Below are 23,028 nucleotides of genomic sequence, written 5' to 3' on the forward strand. Positions count from 1 at the left end.
ACCTTTTGGTTTACACATTTCTGCGGATTTTGAGTTGCAATCCACTGATTTTGGCAATACACATGATATGGAAGGGTTTTATTAACTGTACCTTTTTTTGAAAAGGCGCAAAAAAGGCGCAAAGCCACTGAAAAGTCTCTAAAACTACACCAGCCCAGACTTAGCTTAGCTTTTTGGTGTCTGTGAACAGCGAAATTTCTGAAAATGTGACCTGCACAAAATTTATCAAATGCTCTGCGACCATTTAATAGATTTGGTTCTATTACACATTACCAGCACACAAAAAATGTGTAGACAAATGCTTCACTTACACCTACAATGATAAATGCCAGCCAATAAGTCAAGTTGCCTAGTCAGAGCTCAAACTATGTTAAAACACATTGGAGCCTATAGGTGACAGATTATGTAAAAATATATAAAGTTTAAATGTGTGACTGAAAATGACAGGTGACCCAGGGCTGGTACATGCCAATACATCCGCTGGATGCATGCATTTTTATTTTTTTACATTTTGTACCATACATCTTAGGATTTGTCTGGTTTACCATTAAGTTAAGGAAGGACAAACCTGTACAGTAAAGTCTCATGCACAGAACCACGTTACAGCCGTGTGTTATACAGATCCATAATAGGGTACCCCTAGAGAAGAATGGAGCCCTACTTAACCTGCTTGACTCCGTCACATTTGATTATATCCAAGGGGTTATGGTAAATTTTCAGCTCATTCTTAAAGCGTACCTGTCATAGTGCAAAAACAAAAGTGATATATTACTCAGTTCCTGATCATGTGCATATCATTTTTTTGTGTCTAGGACCTATATATCCCTAACAAATTGCATTTATATGTTGCTCACTTGCTTTTTCTTCTTGCCTTATGGAGGGGGCGTGTCCATCTATCTCCCTCACTGTGGATGACTCATCTGCTCTGAGTCTGGGATCAGCCTGGCAGTCTGCAAATCACTGCACAGTAGTTTTTATGCATACATTTTCTATCTGTACCTAGTAAAGCTGAATGCTTATCAACATAGCTGTCACTATGTGTGTCATTCAGCTTTCACAGGCTCCTGATTGTCTGATCAGCTTCTATGCTATTCAGGAGTCAGAAAGCTTTGGCTGTTCAAGTATGCTGGGAGTTGTAGTTTTGCATTGCAGCAGCTGGAGCTGCAGTGTTTGTAAAGCACTGTGTTAGAGCAGTGTTGCCTTTAGCTGTTGCAAAACTACAACTCCCAGCATGCCCACACATCATTTGTCTGTAGTTTTGCAAGAGCTGGAGGCACACAGCTGGATAATTCACAGCTCTAAAGCAGAGTTTTACAAAGATTGTACCCCCGGTTGTTGCAGAACTACAACTCCCATCATGGGAGTTGTAGTTTAGAAACAGCTGAATGTTGCAGTGGTGCAATGGTGATCTCCTATACTGGATACCAACACACTTTATGGCTGGTATCCAGTATACTGCAAAATACAGAGTAGTCTGTCTGCATAAAGACAGATGACCCCTAGTGGTGGCTATTTTCATTTTTTTTTTTTTTTAGTAAAATTAAAAAAAATTTAAATGCATATTTAAAAAAGTCATCTTATCAGCAGTACTACAAGGTATCAAAAGTTTCATAATGACAGTGCCTTTTTTAAGGCAAATGCAACAAGTATCATTAACTTACAACCTGTTAAGAATAGTGGTCCTGATTTACTAAGAGTGGGGTGTAGATTTCTGTGGGTTTTAACTCCACGGTATTTATTAAGGTTTCCTTACATTTTGCACTTTTCCCTAAATTTTTCTTTACATTTTTTACACATGTTCTGATCTGTTGGGTTTTACTCAGCTCAAATCCACCACATTTTCTGTGGAAACCTTAGTAAATATGTTGGGTTTTTCAGAAAATGTAGGGAACATGCCCCCTTTTCGGTAGCAATGCCCTTTCTTGATGGCCACACCCCTTTTTCAGGTTTTCTCAGTAAAATACAGAGTTGGTCAGGTTTTTTCAATTATGACACAAAATCTGGCGCACAACCCAACAAAACATGTTGGGTTTACAATAGTAAATCAGGGCCAATGTGTTAATATTTTCCAAGAAAACAATCAACAACAAAAAATTATCAGGGATGTGGAATTCCTATCGCCCCACGCCAGGGACATGCAGTTCCGGGCGCCGGGCAGGTGAATTTTTCTGGCCCTTAGCCCGGCTTCAGGCAAGCAAGGCCGGACCTGACAAGCGCGGCGGCGCTCATCAGTCTGTATGGAGCAGCTCCGGACTCGTGCCTGCTCCATACTCTGCAGCCCCCGGCTGTTCTCAGTAGCTGTGGGAAGCCGCTGATAGACAGCATGCGGTGATCGCCGTGGCTGGCTATTAACCCTTTAGGTCGCCGCTGTCAAAGCTAACAGCAGCGTCTAAAGGGACATGTGAATGCTCCCTGGTGGGCTAGATTGCACCACACCCCCCCCCGGAACGCGATCGCGCGGAAGGTGGTCCACTACAGAGGTAGCCAGAGGGCTTACCTCTGTTCCCTGGTGTCCCGTGGCTCAGTCATTGATAGAGCCTGGCTGGACCAGGCTCTATCAATGGATCACAGAACACACATATCAACTCTATTGATCTGTATGAGGAATCTAATGATTCCTCCTAAAAGTCTAAAAAAAATAAATAAAAAAGTTTTAATTAAAGTTTAAAAGGCACATTAACCCCTTCCATGTTAGAAGTTCAAATCACCCCCTTTTCCTATATAAAAACATGTAAACATAATAATAAACATATTTAGTATCGCTGTGTGTGTAATTGTACGAACTATTAAAATATAACATTATGTAACCCATACGGTAAATGACGTAAATGTAAAAAAAAGATACCAAACCACAGAATTGCAATTTTTATAATATCCCAGAAAAAAAAAAAGTTAAAAAGCGATTAAAAAGTCAGATCAATACCAAAATGGTACCGATACAAAAAACAGATTATGGTGCAAAAAAATGAGCCCTCATACTGCCTGGTATGCAGATTTTTTTTTAAAGCTACAGGGGTTAAAAAAATGGCAATAAAAAAAAATTGGAAAAAGTTCAGAATTTTTTTTAAATTTGTAAAACATGACGGAAACTTTACAAATCTGGTATTGCTGTAACCAGGCGACCTAAAGTATCAAAACAACATGTTGGCTCAACCACAAGGTAAATGGCGTAGAATAGAAAACCACCAAATTTGCTAAATTATCTTTTACTATTTCAATTTAACTTCACCGATTACATATATATATATATAAACAAATAGAGGTAGAAGCGGCACTTCAATATTGATTAAATCAATCGGTGGTTCTTATTCACACATCCGTGCAAAACGTGGATAAAAACCACTGTTTGATTTAATCAATATTGGAGTGCCGCTTCTACCTCTATTTGTGATATTACTTGGGAATTGATCTGTTCCTGGAGCTGAGCACCCAGCTGGATCTGGAATCCTTGTCACAGTGCTCCTCTTCCTCTATAGCCGGTATATATATCATTTTTTTTTTTTTTTTTGGAGAATGTTATTGAAAAATGTAAAGGTATCATTATAGTAGGTAGTTATGGCTATTATAGGGCGAGGAGGAAAAAACGAGTGTGTAAAAGCAAAAATTGGCCTGGGCAAGTGGATTGTCATGAGGGACGAGTAGATTTTGCTCCATTTTAGTCCCGTGGACAAGTAGTTTTTTATTAAATTCCTACACCCCTGATTCAGGCAAAGCAAACATGGAAATGCGATTGCTAAAGTTTTACACATATCTGCCAATGTTCAGTCTGGACACGTTTCAGGGCTCCACCCCCTTACTCATGTGTACTAGACTGTGTGGGTGGAGAACTTGTATACCTATGTTAGCACCTGTTGTAACATAATTAGGTAACATCTTATGTTCTTGGTATCAGACTAAAACTTTAGTAGTGAAAGTATAGATAAAGTGCCATAGCATAGATTTCACAAATACACCTTAAAAAACTGTTCTCATTCATTCATTATCCAATATACTATTAAGATTGTCATTAGCATTGAATTTTAACTCTTTAATTACCTGCCAGCACAGGTCTAGTAGCTGATGTCTATAGTCACAAAAATAGTTTAAAATATTTTTGATCTGTCAATGCCCTAATTTGCATGCACCATCTTCTGCTACTCCCACCCTTGCCTTCATTATTATTCAATCCTTCTTCTGGTAAAGTCGCTCTCAGCAACCAAGCAGGGAGATGGGTAATCATTGTATGCTTTTCTATGGGTTTCCTACTATGGATCTGTACAACACAATGCTGTAACAGGTTTCTCTATGTGAGGCCTTACTGTACAGGTTTGTTCTTCAAACCCAACAAATCCTAAGATGTATGCATCCAGCGGATGTACTGGCATGTACCAGCCATCTGTCATCCACAGTCATACATTTAAAACTCTACAATTCTTACTGGATGCCTCTGACAGGTAGCATCTTCAAGCCCTCTGTCCCCTATAGGCTCCAATGTTAACCAGTTGCAAGTGTATGGACACCTTTACACTGCTGGTTGGTACTTGGAATCAGTCAACACTGTGCAGACAGACACACTCTGAACAGGTTATCTCTACTGCTGTAGTTTAGTCTTCCAGCTTTCCATCACTTATCCATAAATAGGACTTGTTGTTTGCAGGACTAATTGTACTTTGTAATGCAATCACTCATTTTAACACAAAATGTATGGAGAAGCAATTGGTTTTTGTTTCTATGCAGTACTTTTTATGGTAAAATTATAAAGTAGTTTTTTTCTGTAGGTTATACAATTACAATGATAACCAATTTGTATAGGATTTGTTTTATTTTACTATACATTTTTATGTCATCATGTCATCCTCTGACTCCTATAATTTTTTACTTGTCTATACGGGGCTGTATGAAGGCTAATTTTTTGCCCTGTGATCTGTAGTTTTTATCGGTACCTTTTTTGTTTTTAAAATTTTGATCACTTTTTATTCATTTTTTACTGGTATATGATGGGACCAAAAATTCACAATTCTTGGCTTTGATATTTTTTTTTTTACATCTATGCCCACCATGCGGTTTACTTAATGTTTTATTTAACTAGTTCGGACATTTCTGCACACAGTGAGACCACATGTGTACGTTTATTTTTGTTTACATTGTTTTATTTGAAATGGAAAAAGAGGGGATGGTTCAAACTTTTATTTGGGGGGGGGGGATTTATTTATATTTATAACTTTATTATTTTTACACTTTAACATATGAAATCATTAGACTGCAGTATCGGTGAAGAGATCAGACTTTACAGGTATGGGCCCTCTGTCCATTATGCAAGTTGATTGGGACCCCGCTATTATCTTGCGGTGGTCCCGATCACCCATAGCAACCTTAGAAATTGTGCACTTTAGGTCCCACGATTGACTTTGGTCACAGGATCTAAAGGGTTAATAGCCTAGCAGCGGTGATCATCGCTGCAGGCAATTTTCTGCAACCAGGGGCCGCACGGTATGGAGTGGAATGATGTCACAATCCTGCTCCGATATAAACTCCCCCCCCTCCCAGGACATACCCATTCATCCTGTCAAGCGAAGGGGTTAATGTATGTCATCCTATGCGATCTGTTAGGAACTTGTACAGTGTAGACTATTGATATATACACTACTACAAATGCAACTCTGGACTAAGACTCGATGTGACAGAAGATAAGTAAAGCTATGTATTTGCAAAAAAAATGTAATACAGTAAATAACTAATCAGATTATTAAAATTAAAGGAGTAGTCTCTTGCAAAGAAAAAAAAAAGATCCCCTATATGCAGGAGGGTCCGAGCGCTGGGGGCATGGTGGCCTCGCTTCCACCGCTCCAGAAGAGAGCCGAGGCTCTGTACAGGAGATCACGGGGGGGGCCCGTGATCTTTTGCCATGAGACTACTCCTTTAAGGTTATTTAGTTAAGAAAAAAGACACCTATGTAAAAATACATCGGGGGAAGTACAGAGATCTCCCACAAGGAGGCATCCTCTACGTCTAGGGGAAAGAAGGTTTCTACACCAACACAGATGGGGTTTTTTACTGTGAAAGCAGTGAGACTATGGAACTGGTCATGGTGGTCATGATGAACTCTAGAGATGAGCAACGTCACAGTGATTCGATTCGTCACCAACTTCTCGGCTTGGCAGTTGCTGACTTTAGTCTGCATAAATGAGTTCAGCTTTCAGGTGCTCTGGTGGGCTGAAAAAGATGGATACAGTCCTAGGAGACTATCTCCTAGGACTGCATCCACCTTTTCCAGCCCACCGGAGCACCTGAAAGCTGAACTAATTTATGCAGACTAAAGTCAGCAACTGCCAAGCTGAGAAGTTGTTGACGAATCGAATCACTGTAAATTCGCTCATCTCTAGTGAACTAGGTAAAAGAGTTCAAAAGAGGTTTGGATAAATTTCTAGAGAGTAATAACATTACAAGTTATGGATAATAGATTCATATGGACAAAACGTTGATCCAGGGATTTATTCTGGACACTCATGCTATAGACTGTATGTTTATTGAATATCATTGCTATAGAAGCAGATAAATGAACCTTGCAAATTACAATATCACTCAACCCTATATATAAATGTGTACTGGCACTTATCATTCCATTTTCAACTTGTGATCATGGGTATTTTCTGTGTTCTTTTCCACTTTAAGTGGTTTAGATGGTTGAAGTATGTTGCAGTTTAAAAGAATACAGAAAGTCTTCATTGTTTGTGTACTGATATCATTAATGTAAGCCGATGCATTAAGTAAAAGTGATTTCTTTTTAATTGCTCACATGAAGAACGTGGAATGTGATAATTGCCGTGATATGCAAAACAGACATAAGTGTGTAAAGAATAAGGATGTATGGATGCCAGCTCCGATAGGAGACTGATGAATGCCTCAGCAGTACAGGCATTAGATAGTAAACAAACAAGTATACAGTCCATGGCAACAATTATGGAATCACCACACTTTACAAATACTCAAATCACAGATGGCACAAAACAATCTTTAATAGGTTTCCTCTGGCTTTTATAACAGCCTAAATTATTGAAACCTGGATTTCCCGAATAATAAACAATATTCTATATCAGGCTCGCTCCATCAATCAAGAAGAGACATATCAGATTTGTATTAATCACTTTTACACTATACATTTTTAATTGGGGGTTTTGAATACAAAAAAAAACATGGGCAGGGATTGGGAGAGAAAATAAAAAAAAAAACAATACTTACCCTCCTAATACAGTACTTCCAGGTTATCGCTGCTGCTGCTTCGGAGTCCCGGGAGAGCCCCAATATGGCAGTGGCACTGGACAAAACGGCATAAAGGGGAGAGCTTTTTTGTCCTGTGCTTCTTTATAGCTGGCTCTTTTTTTGAGTGCCAGGAAAACCAAGGGAGCTAAGATTCTTGGCCTTACACCAGGAAGGAGATTCCAGCTCTAGCTTTCATCTAGATTGCTGTTTTAAGTGACAGCTACATATACTTTCAGCTCTCATTCCTGACCCAGTTACTATGGGCTCGGTTGCACGTAGAGCCCTGATCCTAGTCTTGATTGTAGGACAGAGCTTGAGCTCGTGTAGGAATGCTGCTTCTGAACACAGTTCATTCCTAAACCACTTATAAAGGGACTTTACAACAAGTTCCCCTTCTGGAATTTGCCTAAAAGCCAGATATATGGGGGGGGGGGGAGATTTTTACAAAGGATTTAGACTGGTTTTTCCCATCTAAATTTGTTGCACAGAAAGTCACAGTCTAAATATGTGCGACTTTTGCTTTAGAGGATTTATAGAACATGATACATTCTAGTCTATTTTAGCCTGAAAAATGCATTTGTGCTGAATTTATCAAACGCGACTTTTCGGCGACGAGTTACATCGGCTAAAAGTATGCCGAAATGTCAGACCATACTGGAGCAGGTTTAAATACAGTCTAAAGCATAGATCCCAAAGTCTGTGCGCAGAATTTATCAAGAGCCTTGCGACTTTTGATAAACTAGGCGCACAATAGACCGGCCTAACCCTCTGTAGTTTGGTCTATATTGATGTGGGACATAGACAGCTTAATCTCCCCCATGGTGTCTACTGCTGCCTCAGGCTCTTCTACCAACCAATATGTAGAAGTATGTGAATTTTTCTCTGCTAAATCAGGGACGAAGGAAACAAAGGCTACCAAGACCTAGACTACCTAGTCACCACCTTTCCCTAAGTGTGATGAATTTGAATCATCTGGGCAATCCACACATGCTTTGGCCAAGACAATTGCAGATCCTCCAATGCCTGCATTTGATGGCAGATAAAAAAAATTCGAAGCCTCCTTGGACTCTGTTGCGTCTCAGATTACATCTAATATGCAAAAAAAATTTCAGAGGTAGAACAACGGATCTCTGACTTGGAGGACTCAGCCCAATCTTACTTTTTCCATCCTGAGAGAAACTAGAAAAGGCTCTTGATAAGCTGAACAATTTGGAAAATCGCAGCCCACCTAACAATCTTATAGTGGCCATTCCTGAATCTGTAAAAGATCTTTGATTAAAAAAAAATTCTGCCATAACATTGAACCTGCTCAATGTTCTGGTGGATACCGCGCCGCAGACATTGCCGTCTATCAGGGCGGCAATGTCTGTGCGTTCTAACACTGATCGATTCTGTAGGCTCTGGCCACACCAGCTAAGGATTTTGTAGTGTGACCCCGGCCTTATAGTGAGAGAGCAGAATGTCTGATGCACTTATGTTATCATTCCCTAAGTAGCAGCTAAATGGTAGAAACTTTTTTAATAAAGACTATTTAGAAAGTTGCTCAATTTTGCATTAGGAGGCAAATAAGCAATAAAAATCTGTACAATTTGTACGCTATCAAGTATGAAGAAAATATTCAGAATGAGGTTATTACACACAGTAGAACATAGAATCATGTCCAGTTCTGTGATGACCTGTTGCCTTTATATCAGTGTTTTTCAAACCGAGTGCCACCAGCTGTTGCAAAACTCAAACTCCCAGCATGCCCAGACAGGCGTTGGCTGTCCAGACATGCTTTGAGTTGTAGTTTTTGGAACAACTGGAGGCACACTGGTTTGGAAACAGTGCCTTATATAATACTATTGGTGACTTGTTTATTTTTACATTGTAGCCTCTGGGTGCCAGTGATTATTTGGAGATATGCAAACATTTTGACACCGTTTTTATACGACATATCCCACAGCTAGATATGACGAAGCGCTCCCAGGCTCGCAGGTTCATTACTCTCATAGATGCCTTCTATGATCATAAGGTAAAGTCAATAGATATTATAAATATTTTTGTATGAAATAATCTGGGGACATATAATATTGTTCATATTACATATGTTTTATCATTGCTACTTACTGTATTCTTATCACTTCATGTAATGTATATGCATTGAAAAAGTATTATTCTATTTTTTAATAATCCTATGCCTATTTAAACTCTAACCAAAGGACCGACACCGTCTTAGTGTTTTTTAGAGGCCAAGTAGAGAATGTTCAACATAGTAGGTGCATTACATTTAATTCACCTACTACACTGGACATTCACTTTTTGGACTTTACTGAAGGTGCTGCCGGCCACTTTTCCACTATCCTCCAGTTTTTAGATACTGGACTACTTTAAAACTGTAAGAATAAAAAATGAGTTTAAAAAGCTTTAACAAAGTAGTATGGAAAAAAAATCAACATGAAATATATTTTCCTGTTATTTGCTTAAATAAAAATATTTTGTGCCACCTTATCTGCCTTCCATTCTGGTGTATGGTGGATTTTTTCCTGTATATGAACAGAATCTATGGTTACTAATTTTGCTACTATAATTTTTTTTTTCTTTACTGTTTTATTATATATTTATTTTCAATAGAGTTTGCATTTCGCTTGTGTTAAAAAGAAATACAGTAATAATCTTTTCAATCCAGCATGCAATGGTCCAGCAATTCTGCTACCCGGTCAATGTGACAAAGAATAAATTGAGCCAACAGTTGAATTTTTGAGGGGGAAGATCCATGGCATTTGCTTGGTATCTGTTTTATGGTGCCACAATATTAACATGCATACAGTAATGAAAGTTTGTGCACACTCCTATGTACTTGGGCATTTAATACAGTATTGACACGTGCATATTGTGTTTTTGTTGTACAATACAAATAATATGGAACCCTATTCTCCAGAATGCCGGTGGTTTTCTGCTGGGGAGTAGGTAAGTATATAGTTTAGGGCTTAAAAAACACTTGGTCCTTAGAAGGTCTTAAAGGGCTACCCCAGCCCTCCAGATGTCTGATCGCGGGGGTCCCACCGCTGGGGACCCCCGTAATCTCTCCTGCAGCACCCACTTGTCATCAGCCTCACGGCAGCCTCAAGTCTGTGGGTAGGGGTGTCACAAGGGGGTGGAGCCGTGACATCACTATACTCCGGCTCCTGTATCGTGAGTCATCAAACATGGAGTGATCTTTGCTCCGTGAGGCTGATGACAAGTGGGTGCTGTAAGAGAGATTGCGGGGGTTCCCATTAGCGGGACCCCCCACGATCAGACATCTTATCCCCTATCCTCTGGATAGGGGATAAGATGTCTAGGGCCATAGTACCCCTTTAAGATTAACAACACATGGCAAATTACCATGAACCAAAATGCAGAAGCAGTGTAAACTGTCTTTAAAGGAATCAAGTGGGTAAGTAGCTGCAAGGTTCTACTAATCAAATGCCCTTGATTATTTGATCATCTGCAAGTCTTACCACCTCTTTAAAGAAAAAGAGGATTTGTCTGCTTGCCGGTCTGGAAAATTCTGACATGTTTTGACACAATGCAAAGGCAGAAAGATATTAACAGTTTATCTTAGAGAAGCAACTGTTGCTACCAATACATTTGGGAAGGGTTATAAGTCAATTTCCAAACAATTTGAAGTCCATCATTCTACAGTGAGCAAGATAATTCACAAGTGGACAACGTTCAAGTTGACAATCTTCCAAGGAGTCAACGTCCCAGCAAAATCACCCAAAAGTCAGAGTAGACAGTATTCAAAGAAAATGCAAAAATCTCAAGAACTACATCTCAGACTCTGGCCTCATACAGGCCTCAGTTAGCATGTTACATGTTCACATTGATGACAGTAAGCATTCTTGACAATATGGTTCCACAGTATTGTGAACTGGTTTGTGTTGCCCGCAAGATTACTGTAGTGATCCATAGCCCCTGACAAACATCAAAGAGCATGACACACAAGGGGTGGGCAGACTATTTAATATTGTTAGGAAGAGTTGCCAGCATAAAACCTCTTCATTTTTGAAAAGACCATGGCAGCACAGCTTAAATTTGCAAAGTTGCATTTGAATAAACCACTAGAACAATGTCCTTTAACCCCTTCCCGACCTATGACATACCTGTACGTCATGGGTGGCAAGGTGTTCCCGACCCATGACATACAGGTACGTCATGAACATTACTGCCGCTACTCGCGGCATCCCGCAGCTCCCGGAAAGATGGTGGCTATCACTGATAGCCAGCCATCTTACCATGCGACCACGGGGGGTTTCATCCCCCACCCCCCCACCCCAGCGATCGCTGCTATCAGCTGGTCAAATCTGACTAGCTGATAGCAGCATTTCGCTATGAAAATACTTAGCAGCGCGGTGTGTGAGTCCGGATCACGGGGATCGGGACACACACCGCTCTGCTAAGTGTCCCTGACCCGTCCCCCGGCGTCACTTACCCGTCCGAGCGGTGTCCCGAGCGGTCCCGGCGTCCTCCATGCGGTCCCGGCTGCGCTGCGTCCCGGAGGTGAGTTTCCGGCAGCAGTGCGGCATCTTCATTGGCAGCAGTGAGATCGCCGTAAAGCGATCTCACTGCTGCCTCTTAGAGTTTCAAAACTGCAACTCCCAGCATGCCCAGACAGCCTTTGGCTTTCTGGGCATGCTGGGAGTTGTAGTTTTGCAACATCTGGAGGCCCACAGTTTGGAGACCACTGTATAATGGTCTCCAATCTGTGCTCTTCCAGATGTTGCAAAACTACAAATCTCAGCATGCTCAGTCTGTCCAGGCATGCTGGGAGTTGTAGTTCTCTAACATCTGGAAGAGCACAGATTCGAGACCATTATACAGTGGTCTCCGAACTGTGGACCTCCAGATGTTGCAAAACTACAACTCCCAGCATGCCCAGACTGCCCAAGCATGCTGGAAGTTGTAGTTCGGCAACATCTGATCCTTCAGATATTGCCGAACTACAACTTCCAGCATGCCTGGGCAGTCTGGGCATGCTGGGAGTTGTAGTTTTGCAACAACTGGAGGCACACTAGTTGGGAAACATTGTCCGTTTCCTACCTCAGTGCCTCCAGCTGTTGCAATTGTTGCAAAACTATAACTCCCAGCATGCACTGACAGACCATGCATGCTGGGAGTTGTAGTTTTGCAACAGCTGGAGGCACACTGGTTTGGAAACACTAAGTTTGGTTGCAAAACACTTGAAAGTTTATTACTTAACTTTCCAAACCAGTGTTCCTCCAGCTGTTGCAAAACTACAACTCCCAGCATGCACGGACAGCCAAAAGGCATGCTCGGAGTTTGCAACAGCTGGATGTTTGCCCCCTCCCCCCAATGTGAATGTACAGGGTACACTCACATGGGCGGAGGTTTACAGTGAGTGCTGCAAGTTTGAGATGGCGCAAATTTTGCGCTGCAGCTCAAACTTCCAGCGGCAAACTTGCTGTGAACCTCTGCCCATGTGACTGTACCCTAAAAACACTACACTACACTAACACTAACCTAAAATAAAAAGTAAAAAACACTACATATACACATACCCCTACACAGCCCCCCTCCCCCCAAAAAATGAAAAACGTCTGGTACGCTACTGTTTCCAAAACGGAGCCTCCAGCTGTTGCAAAATAATAACTCCCAGTATTGCCGGACAGCCATTGACTGTCCAGGCATGCTGGGAGTTTTGCAACAGCTGGAGGCACCCTGTTTGGGAATCATTGGCATAGAATACCCCTATGTCCACCCCTATGCAAATCCCTAATTCAGGCCTCAAATGCGCATGGCGCTCTCTCACTTTGGAGCCCTGTCGTATTTCAGGGCAACAGTTTTGGGACACATATGGGGTATCGCCGTACTCGGGAGAAATTGCCTTACAAATTTTGGGGGGCTTTTTCTTCTTTAACCCCTTATGAAAAGGTGAAGTTGGGGTCTACACCAGCATGTTAGTGTAAAAAAATAAATTTTTTACACTGACATGCTGGTGTTGCCCTATACTTTTCATTTTCACAAGAGGTAAAAGGGAAAAAAGACCCTCTAAATTTGTAACGCAATTTCTCCTGAGTACGGAGATACCCCATATGTGGGCGCAAAGTGCTCTGGGGGCGCACAACAAGGCCCAGAAGGGAGAGTGCGCCATGTACATTTGAGGTGATTTGCATAGGGGTGGCTGATTGTTACAGCAGTTCTGATAAACGCAAAACAATAAATATCCATATGTGACCCCATTTTGGAAACTACACCCCTCACGGAATGTAATAAGGGGTGCAGTGAGCATTTACACCCCACTGGTGTATGACAGATTTTTGGAACAGTGGTCTGTGAAAATGAAAAATATAATTTTTGATTTGCACAGTCCACTGTTTCAAATATCTGTCAAACGCCAGTGGGGTGTAAATGCTCACTGCACCCCTTATTAAATTCCATGAGGGGTATAGTTTCCAAAATGGGGTCACGTGGGGGGGGGGTCCACTGTTCTGGCACCATAGGGGCTTCCTAAATGGGACATGCCCCCCAAAAACCCTTTCAGAAAAACTCACTCTCCAAAATCCCATTGTCGCTCCTTCCCTTCTGAGCCCTCTACTGCGCCCGCCGAACACTTTACATAGACATATGAGGTATTTCCTTACTCGAGAGAAATTGGGTTACAAATTTTAGGGTGATTTCTCTCCTTTTACCCCTTGTAAAAATTCAAAAATTGGGTCTACAAGAAAATGCGAGTGTAAAAAATGAAGATTTAGAATTTTCTCCTTCACTTTGCTGCTATTCCTGTGAAACACCTAAAGGGTTAAAACACTTACTGAATGTCATTTTGAATACTTTGGGGGGTGCAGTTTTTATAATGGGGTCATTTATGGGGTATTTCTAATATGAAGACCCTTAAAATCCACTTCCAACCTGAACTGGGCCCTGAAAAATTACGATTTTGAAAATCTTGAGAAAAATTGGAAAATTGCTGCGGAACTTTGAAGCCCTCTGATGTCTTTCAAAAGTAAAAACTTGTCAATTTTTTTATGCAAACATAAAGTAGACATATTGTATATGTGAATCAATATGTAATTTATTTGGAATATCCATTTTCCTTTCAAGCAGAGACTTTCAAAGTTAGAAAAATGCAAAATTTTCAAAATTTTCATGAAATTTTTAGATTTTTTACCAAGAAAGGATGCAAATATCAGTGAAATTTTACCAATAACTTAAAGTAGAATATGTCACGAAAAAACTATCTCGGAATCAGAATGATAAGTAAAAGCATTCCAGAGTTATTAATGTTTAAAGTGACAGTGGTCAGATTTTCAAAAAATGCCCAGGTCATGAAGGTGAAAATGGGCTGGGTCATGAAGGGGTTAAAAGGGTACTCCGGTGGAAAAAAAAAATTTCAAATGAACTGGTTCCAGAAAGTTAAACTGATTTGTAAATGACTTCTATTAAAAAATCTAAACTTTTCTTTATCAGCTGCTGTATGCTCCAGAGGAAGTTGAGTTGTTCTTCTCTGTCTGACCACAGTGCTCTCTGCTGACACCTCTGTCCATGTCAGGAACTGTGTAGAGTGGGAACAAATCCCCATAGAATATCTCTTCTTCTCTGGACAGTTCCTGACATGGACAGAAGTTTCAGCAGAGAGCACTGTGGTCAGACAGAAAAGAAAAACTAAACTTCCTCTGGAGCATACGGCAGCTGATAAGTACTGGAAGGGTTAATATTTTTTTTTATAAAAGTAATTTACAAATCGGTTTAACTTTCTGGCACCAGTTGATTTGAAAACCATTATTTTCCACTGGAGTGACCCTTTAAGAAGATAAGACCAAAGTTGAAATGTTTGTCTATTTTGCAAATACCAAACTCGGCTGTTCACTACAAACACCCTATACAAACTGTCAAGCATGATGATGGTGGGGTGATGCTTTGGTTGACAGGACCTAGTCACCTTGCAGTCATTCAGTTGACCATTAACTCCTCTGTATAAATATGATTGAGTCAAATGTGGAATTATCTAATGGGTAAAGCTTAGATGCAAAACTACAAGTTTAGCTTATGCAAAACTACAATGATCCAAAGCACACAAGCAAATGGCTAAAAAATAAAAAAAACAACAACAAAGTGTTGCAATGGCCCAGTCCAGACCTCTACCTAACTGCATGCTGTGGCAAGACCATAAACCCTAGAGGACTTGCCTGCCTGGTACTTGGCGCACCAGGACATCAATACTGATCGCAACACCTGAAGTATTAGGGAGGCGTACAGAGATTCATCGGACTACCTGTGACACGATTGCGGGAGTCTGATTAGTCAAGATGGCGGCCATAGCTCCACTTACAAGCCTTTTGGCAGACTATAGAAGTAGATGACAGATACAACTAAGTGCTATGCATATCACTGAACAGTCTTGGCAATCAAAAGATTGCAATAAATATTCCAGTGGGAAAACGTAAAAAAAAAAAAAAATTTATAAATAAATAAAAACATATTTGGCATCGATGCATGTGAAGTGTCTGAACTATTCATATATAATGTTAATAATCCTGTACGGTGAATAGTATGAATGTAAAAAAAAATTAGCAAAGTTAAGTACTGTAGAAAAGCATGTAAACATGGTTATCATTTTAATCGTATAGACCGACATAATAAATATAAAATGTCAGTTTTTCCGTAAAGGGCACTGTGTAAAAATCAACTCAGTTTTGCCCAAAAATACTTAAAAAATTTTTGGTTACACCGTACATTGGCATGACGCGGGCCCACAGGTCAGCGATATAATCGCAGGGAGTGGGGTGGGGGGTGATGGTTTGCTAGGGAAGCCCAGGGTCTTACCTCTACTTACCCTGGCTCTGTGACTGCTGAAGGCTGTCAAAGGCCTTAGCAATTAAGCACAGATAGCATAGATCAATGGAATGCAAAAGCATTACATTGATCTATGTTAGTGTTCTAATGATGGCTTCTTCAAGTTTCCTTTAGTTTAGTTTCTTCATTTTTTTTTTTTACAAAAAAAAATTATCCAAGTTTGGTGTGATTGTAATCGTACTGACCTACAGAATAAAGTTAGCATGCCAGGTTTACCGTCTTGTGATCTTTGAAAAAAATGATTGCCCCACAAAATTAATCAATTCAATATTTTTCAATTTTGCCTTATATTTTTTGACATATTTTTTTCTCTTGCTCTTGCTCTTTAATACATTATATGAAAAAATAAAGTGTGTCAATGAAAAGTACTATATCCCCCAAAAAATAAGCCCTAATACAACTTTGTCAGTGGAAAAAAGTAAGCCAAAAAATTGCTGGGTCATGAAGGGGTTAAGACCTTTAATAACCAGATTTCTTATTATGCCCTGATATGTAAAATCCTAGAATTCAAGAAGAGTGCATTATATTTTTCTTATGACTGTATATATGTGTCTCTATGTATATATTATTGATCAGATTAGGACCGGAATATTCAAGATCACCCACATCTGTAATCTAAAACATACCCAGTTATATCTTATTAGTTTGATTCCAAAGTGCTCTACTGTCCGGCAAAATTGAAAAATATTGAATTGATTAATTTTGTGGGGCAATCATTTTTTTCAAAGATCACAAGACGGTAAACCTGACATGCTAATTTTATTCTATTGGTCAGTACGATTACAATCACACCAAACTTGGATAATTTTTGTTGTTGTGAACAGCCTTGGTATTTCTGAAAGACTATCCCCTGTGGTGCCCACTCACACATGGCGGCTACTGTGTGTAACTGTAAACTGTGAAGCTGAGAACTTTTAGTAGAAGTATCATATCCATTTCCATAATTGAAATTGCACACTGAAGTCTATGTGATCTTGTTTTTCCTGAAATAGTACGGATGTTGAAATGTCATTTAACCTTGTGCCTGACAAACAAAACATAACAAAATGGAATTTTAAAGCAGCATCTATTTATAAAACACTGAATAATACATACATTGATAATTGTCATAGTGATTGGATATGCTTACATAACCAAGTGCCTAAGATGCATCCAAGCATCACATGTACCATGGAAAAAATGTCATTTGTAGTACAGTATGAGGTTTGGTTATGCTTCTACCCTGTCATTAACCATGTCTCTGCCTCTTTTCTTTGTTTACATTGGTATCTTATGTTTCTGTACACATGTTGACCCCATCACTGAGTTTGTTACTTTAAATCATATGTTGCAAGAATATGCTTCTTACAGCTCTCGTAAAGAGCTGTTCATTATTTTTCGTAGTTGGCTTTTCAATACAATAGGAAGAGTAGCTGTGCTAACACATACTAACTCAATTTATTTCTAAAAGGACACTCTTTAGTCAGATGTCATGCCTATTATTTACTTGTTGTGAACATACCCTTAAAAAGGTATCTGGCCAACAATTATTGATGGACTTCAACAGTTGATCGGCACCAGAAATAAACATTGCATGACAGCCGAAAGCCTTCACACATTGTAGTGAAATTCTGTAAGTGTAACTGAGCTATTCTGTAGTAACCCAACGCATGGAGTGGGGGCTTCTCGCTTCCATACATTGTTTATTACCGGTGCCAATAAGCTGATTGGCGTTTGTGCCGAGTGTCTGTATCCCACCAATCAAGTATTGATGGCCTGGCCCTTGTGTGGATCAGCAATCAATAGTTTTTGGCCAGAAAACTTCTTCTATTAAGCAGTCAAAGACACTATCTTTCACCATAAGTACCTTCATGGGGCACTATATTGTAACCTAGAAATAATGATTCCTGGACAGCGATGTGCAGAAGTGCTTTTAAATGTAGTTTTCCCTCATCGGTCCTCATCTTGCCCTCTCTCTCTTCACCATTCTCACTGCTATTTAGTATACTTTTCTTCCTCTAGAACACAACTGCTTCCTCACATTTACTGCTGATCTTATTTATGTCAACACATTTGTTCTGAGCAACTGAATTCCTTGGTTGAATGGATGGACATATGTCAGTTTTCAACCGTACTAACTTTGTAAGGCTACATTCACACTGTCGTTCCGTCAAAATAACCCGTCGAACCATCAACCTGCAAAAAAAAAGGGAGTTTGACGGCCAAATTTGACGAGGCATACCGGCAGTGTGAAAGGAGCCTAACTATGAATATTACAATTCTGGCATCCAATATGAAAAATGTACTGCATATTGTTAGTAGTATGTGATTTCTTTTGCACCGCATTCAATAGTTCTCCACATTGTTTTATAAATATCTTGGGAGTATTTGTGGTGTTTCAAAGCTATAGTCCACTTTGAAAAACTTCAGTAAAACTTATTTTTTTTTTCATTTTTTTTTTAAAGGTGCGGGTTGTTTGCTTGGCAGAAACTCCTTTGCAAAGCTTATTCATGCAAAAGCTTCAAGATGCTGTAAATGTAGAGTCGAGAGTACTCCTTGATGACCTTGAAATTAATCAGGTATATAGATAATAGGTATATCACAAAATCTATTAACCCCTTAACGACCACGGACGTAAATGTACGTCCTGGTTTGGCGGTACTTCACGCACCAGGACGTACATTTACGTCCTGTGTATGACCGCGAGCATCGGAGTGGTGCTCGCGTCATACACGGTAGGTTCTAGCTGCTATCAGCAGTCGGGGACCCGCCGGTAATGGCCGACATCCGTGATTGCGCGGATGTCCGCCATTAACCCCTCAGATGCCATGATCTGTACAGATCACGGCATCTGCGGCAATGTGCATGATAAAATTGATGATCGGATCTCCTGCAGCGCTGCCGCGGCAATCCGATCATCTGTAATGACGGACGGAGGTCCCCTCACCTGCCTCCGTCCGTCTGCCGGCGTCTCCTGCTCTGGTCTGAGATCGAGCAGATCAGACCAGGAGATAGCTGATAGCACTGAACAGTATTAGCAATGAAATGATCACTAGAGATAGTCCCCTATGGGGACATAAAAAGATAAAAATAAATAAAAAAGTTGAAAAATGTAAAAATTTAAAGTTTAAAAAAGTGAAAAATTCCCTCCCCCAATTAAAGGAAAATTGTCCGTTTTTTTCCCATTTTACCCCCAGAAAGCATAAACATTTTTTTTTTATAAACATATTTGGTATCGCCGCATGCGTAAATGTCTGAACTATCAAAATATAATGTTAATGATCCCCTATGGTGAACGGTGTAAACATGAAAAAAAAATGCAGCTTTTTTGGCACATTTTACTCCCCAAAAAATTTATAAAAAAATGATATAAAAGTTTTAGATATGCAAATGTGGTATCGATAAAAAGTACAGATGACGACTCAAAAAATGAGCCCTCATACCAGCCTATACACGGAAAAATGAAAAAGTTATAGGTGGTCAAAATAGGACGATTTTAGATTACTGATTTTGTACAAAAAGTTTTAAATTTTTTTAAAGCGGTACAAAAATATAAAAGTATCTAGCCATGGGTATCGTTTTATTGACCCACAGAATAAAGAACACGTAATCATTTTTACCGTAAATTGTACAGTGTGAAAACGAAACCCTCCAAAATGTGCAAAATTGTGGTTTTCATTAAAATTTCCTCCTTAAAAAAATATTTTTTGGGGTTTTATGGTAAAATGAGAGGTTTCATTACAAAGTACAATTGGTCACACAAAAAACAAGCCCTTATATGGGTTTGTAGATGGAAATATAAAAGAGTTATGGATTTAAGAAGGCAAAAATAAAATTGGCCTGGTCCTTAAGGGGTTAAAAACATTTTAATCCTAATCAGTTTTATAATATAAAATCACAAAAAGTAGCAATGTGTATTAGAATGTCTTCTATTATTACAAACATAAGAACTCTATGGGGCCCCTAAGATCTGCTCTGGGCAGAAACTTAGACTGAACTGGTTACTTATTGAATGCACGGTCCCCAACCACCAGAATTGATAAAAATGTCTCCATTCTGCTAGATCAAGAGTAATCTGGTGAAGTTGTTTCTGTCTTATCTTCATTATTTTGCAGGATTCGTCTGGCGGATTGTCCATGTTTACAGGTGAAGAAGAAGTTTTTGCTTTTCAGCGTACTTTATCGCGACTTACTGAAATGCAGACAGACCAGTACTGGAGAGATGGAGACAGAAGTTCGGATTAGTGCCAAACCATGCATATATAGCACACTACATCACTTTATTTGAGGTGACATTTCTTCTGAAGTGTCCTCTCCAAGACTGCATACCATTCTCAGGACCATTATTAACATAAATCTCTTTTATTTTCTTACAGAAGGATGTATATCCTTGTTGTTTTTATTGCCATATGATGCCCACTTCTACCAGTCACTACGTACATATTTATAATTATGCATTATATGGTTGTGTCTTCCAGGGTACCAAGATGGTACTAGTGCCAAATAGTGCCAGCTGTACCATCACTTACAGAATATCTGTAACAGACTATGGAAATATAAGCTCCATTTAGTGCAGTCATGAAAGGCAACTATCTAAAGAGGATGAATGATTAAAATATGAGTAAGGAATATACTTATCAATATATTTATAATGTGTGTCTTAATATGTTTTACTGGGCATATGTCACAGTACTGAAGGTTCCAGTCTCTAAGATTATAGCAGCCAGGAAAGGGTTGACTGCCAAAGTGAGCACTGGTAACCGAATGGGATGCTTAGAATTGTTAGCACCAGCAAACACTGTATGTGCTAAATGGAACTACTGTATGTGTTATTATAGGTCAGTAATTGATAAGGATATTTTAACAATGTATTAGAACAACCAAATATTACTCCATGATGCAACATTTCTTTTTAGGCATAGTCAAGATTCCTGATTTTATTTTTTTATTCTGCCGTGCATGTTAACATTAATATAATTCATCTCTGTTATTATCTTTAAAGTGTTGTTCAGTAATCAAACTGCCTTCATGTAACCCACACAAACAGGAGCATTCTATGCATTAGGCTGCTAAACAGAGGCATTATGTAAATTGTCTCAATTCAGTTATTTCCTATTTTATGCCTTATTTTTAGATGTTTTATTTTTTAAATATGTAGACAAAGTAGTGCTTCAGCTCACCTCCTATGCCAGCACCCTGCGCACGGAACGGTGCCAACCAACACCAAGGAAGCAGTAAATGAAATAGAAGTCCAGCGCAGATTCTTGTGCAAATAAAAGCTAAATCTTTATTCCACCACGACAGAACACGATTAGTGACGCGTTTCAGCCGGTCTTTCCAGGACGTTTTTTCCTGGATTACTGCGGATGTCACCACATTGTATTTTGTTATTCCACATGATAAAGCCATCGTTGCACTTAGATGGTTTTTGAGTGTATATTCTCAATACCCCAGTGACCTGCATGAATATCTTATTTTATGTGTCAAATATTTGCTTACTCATAATTCTTTTATGTTTGACGACGATACTTCCTGCAGATCAGTGGAGCGGCTATGGGGGCGAAATTCTCCCCTTCTCTCGCCAACATTTATATGTGTTGGTGGGAGAAGGGGACACTTTTCGCCCCTAATAACTTCTTTTTTGATTGCATTCAATGGTACGGCCCCTACATAGACGACCTGCTGTTTATTTGGGGGTTGAGTGTAGAAGCCGTACAGGCATTTTTTGCCTACTTGAATGACAATCATTTGGGATTAAAATTTACTGTGCAACATAGTAAGGAATATATTTCCTTCTTAGTTAGATCTTAACCTTTTCGATGACAACACACTTGGAAAAATTGTTACATCCACATATCGCAAAACTACAGCCTCTAATACTATTTGGCACTCTGCCTCTTGTCATCCTGCCCACGTGATTAGGAACCTTCCTGTGGGAGAGATGGTAAGAGCCAGAAGAAACTGTTCTTCTATGTAACTTTTTGATAGAGGCTGACAATATAGAGGCACGCCTTGTCTATAGGGGTTACCCCAAATGGAATATAAGTAGAGCTAGATTCCTGGCCATGAACAAAGATCATACAGAATTGATTTTTTTCCTCACATAAAGTTATGAAAGAAAAAAGTAATATTATTTCTCAGAGGAAACCCATTATTTTTGTGACTCAGTACAGTCAGGACTTAAGAACCATTTGTGGCCTGATCCAAAAATACATGCCTATTATTACAGGAGATCCATTATTTGCTTCCGTATTGGATGCAGGTTACAAAAGTGTTTCTAAAAATGCCCCCACAATCGGGCAAAAGTTGTCACCCAGCTTGTTCAGTAGTCAAACATCTAAAACAAAAACATGGCTTGCAACTAAGGGTTCCTACAAGTGTGGCCACAGAATATGCATGTGATGCAAAGTGATGTACAATACCACTGAATTCACCTCATATTCTACAGGCAAAAATTACAAGATGCAACAATACATCACATGTAATTTATTTGTTTTCATGCATACGGTGCAAAGTGCAATATGGAGGCTGCACCATTAATTCATTGAAAACTAGAATTAGAAAGCACATTTTTAGATGTTGTTCGAAATTTCTCTTCCATTATCTTACAATGAATTAAAAGAGTTAATCCCCCTATAAGAGGCGGTAACTATAGACAAAAAATACTTAAAGGGAACCAATCATCAGATTTTACCCTATATAAGGCTTGGCAAAGCGTTATATAGGGTAAAATTGTTGTCCTCACCATCCCTGGGGGGACGCTCCTGCCCCCAGGGATGGTGAAGATATGAAGTTATAAAACTAGTCACCGCCGTCGCCGTAAGTAGTCACCTGGGCGGGGAGCTCTTCTCATCTACTCCCGTTCTTCGTCCGGGAGCGACGCCCCCTCAGCTTGATTGATGGGCCGCGTCATTGTTCCGCTCACTGAACAGACGGAGCAGAGCGATGACGCAGCCCATCAATCAAGCGGAGG

At 39.7% G+C, this 23,028-nt stretch overlaps 1 protein-coding gene across 9 annotated transcripts in view; it reads left to right on the top strand.

Annotated features, from left to right (window-relative positions):
- Nucleotides 1–23,028, top strand: part of AFG1L (AFG1 like ATPase) — a 198,610-nt gene that overhangs the window by 127,820 nt on the left and 47,762 nt on the right. For 2 of the 9 annotated variants that reach the window (XR_008891304.1, XR_008891303.1), the window contains exons 11-13: nt 9,113–9,253; nt 18,522–18,635; nt 20,534–20,676. Coding sequence is in view for 5 of the 9 variants with exons in the window: in XM_056566261.1 (XP_056422236.1) it covers nt 9,113–9,253; nt 18,522–18,635; nt 20,172–20,300 (384 nt within the window). In the remaining 4 variants the exon portion in view is untranslated. Of the gene's footprint in view, nt 1–9,112; nt 9,254–18,521; nt 18,636–20,171; nt 22,823–23,028 lie in introns of those variants that run through there. The other 7 variants (XM_056566260.1, XM_056566264.1, XR_008891306.1 and 4 more) reach the window with 6 other exon arrangements.

This window comes from Hyla sarda, chromosome 3, assembly GCF_029499605.1.
Source record: "Hyla sarda isolate aHylSar1 chromosome 3, aHylSar1.hap1, whole genome shotgun sequence".
NCBI classification, from domain to species: domain Eukaryota; kingdom Metazoa; phylum Chordata; class Amphibia; order Anura; family Hylidae; genus Hyla; species Hyla sarda.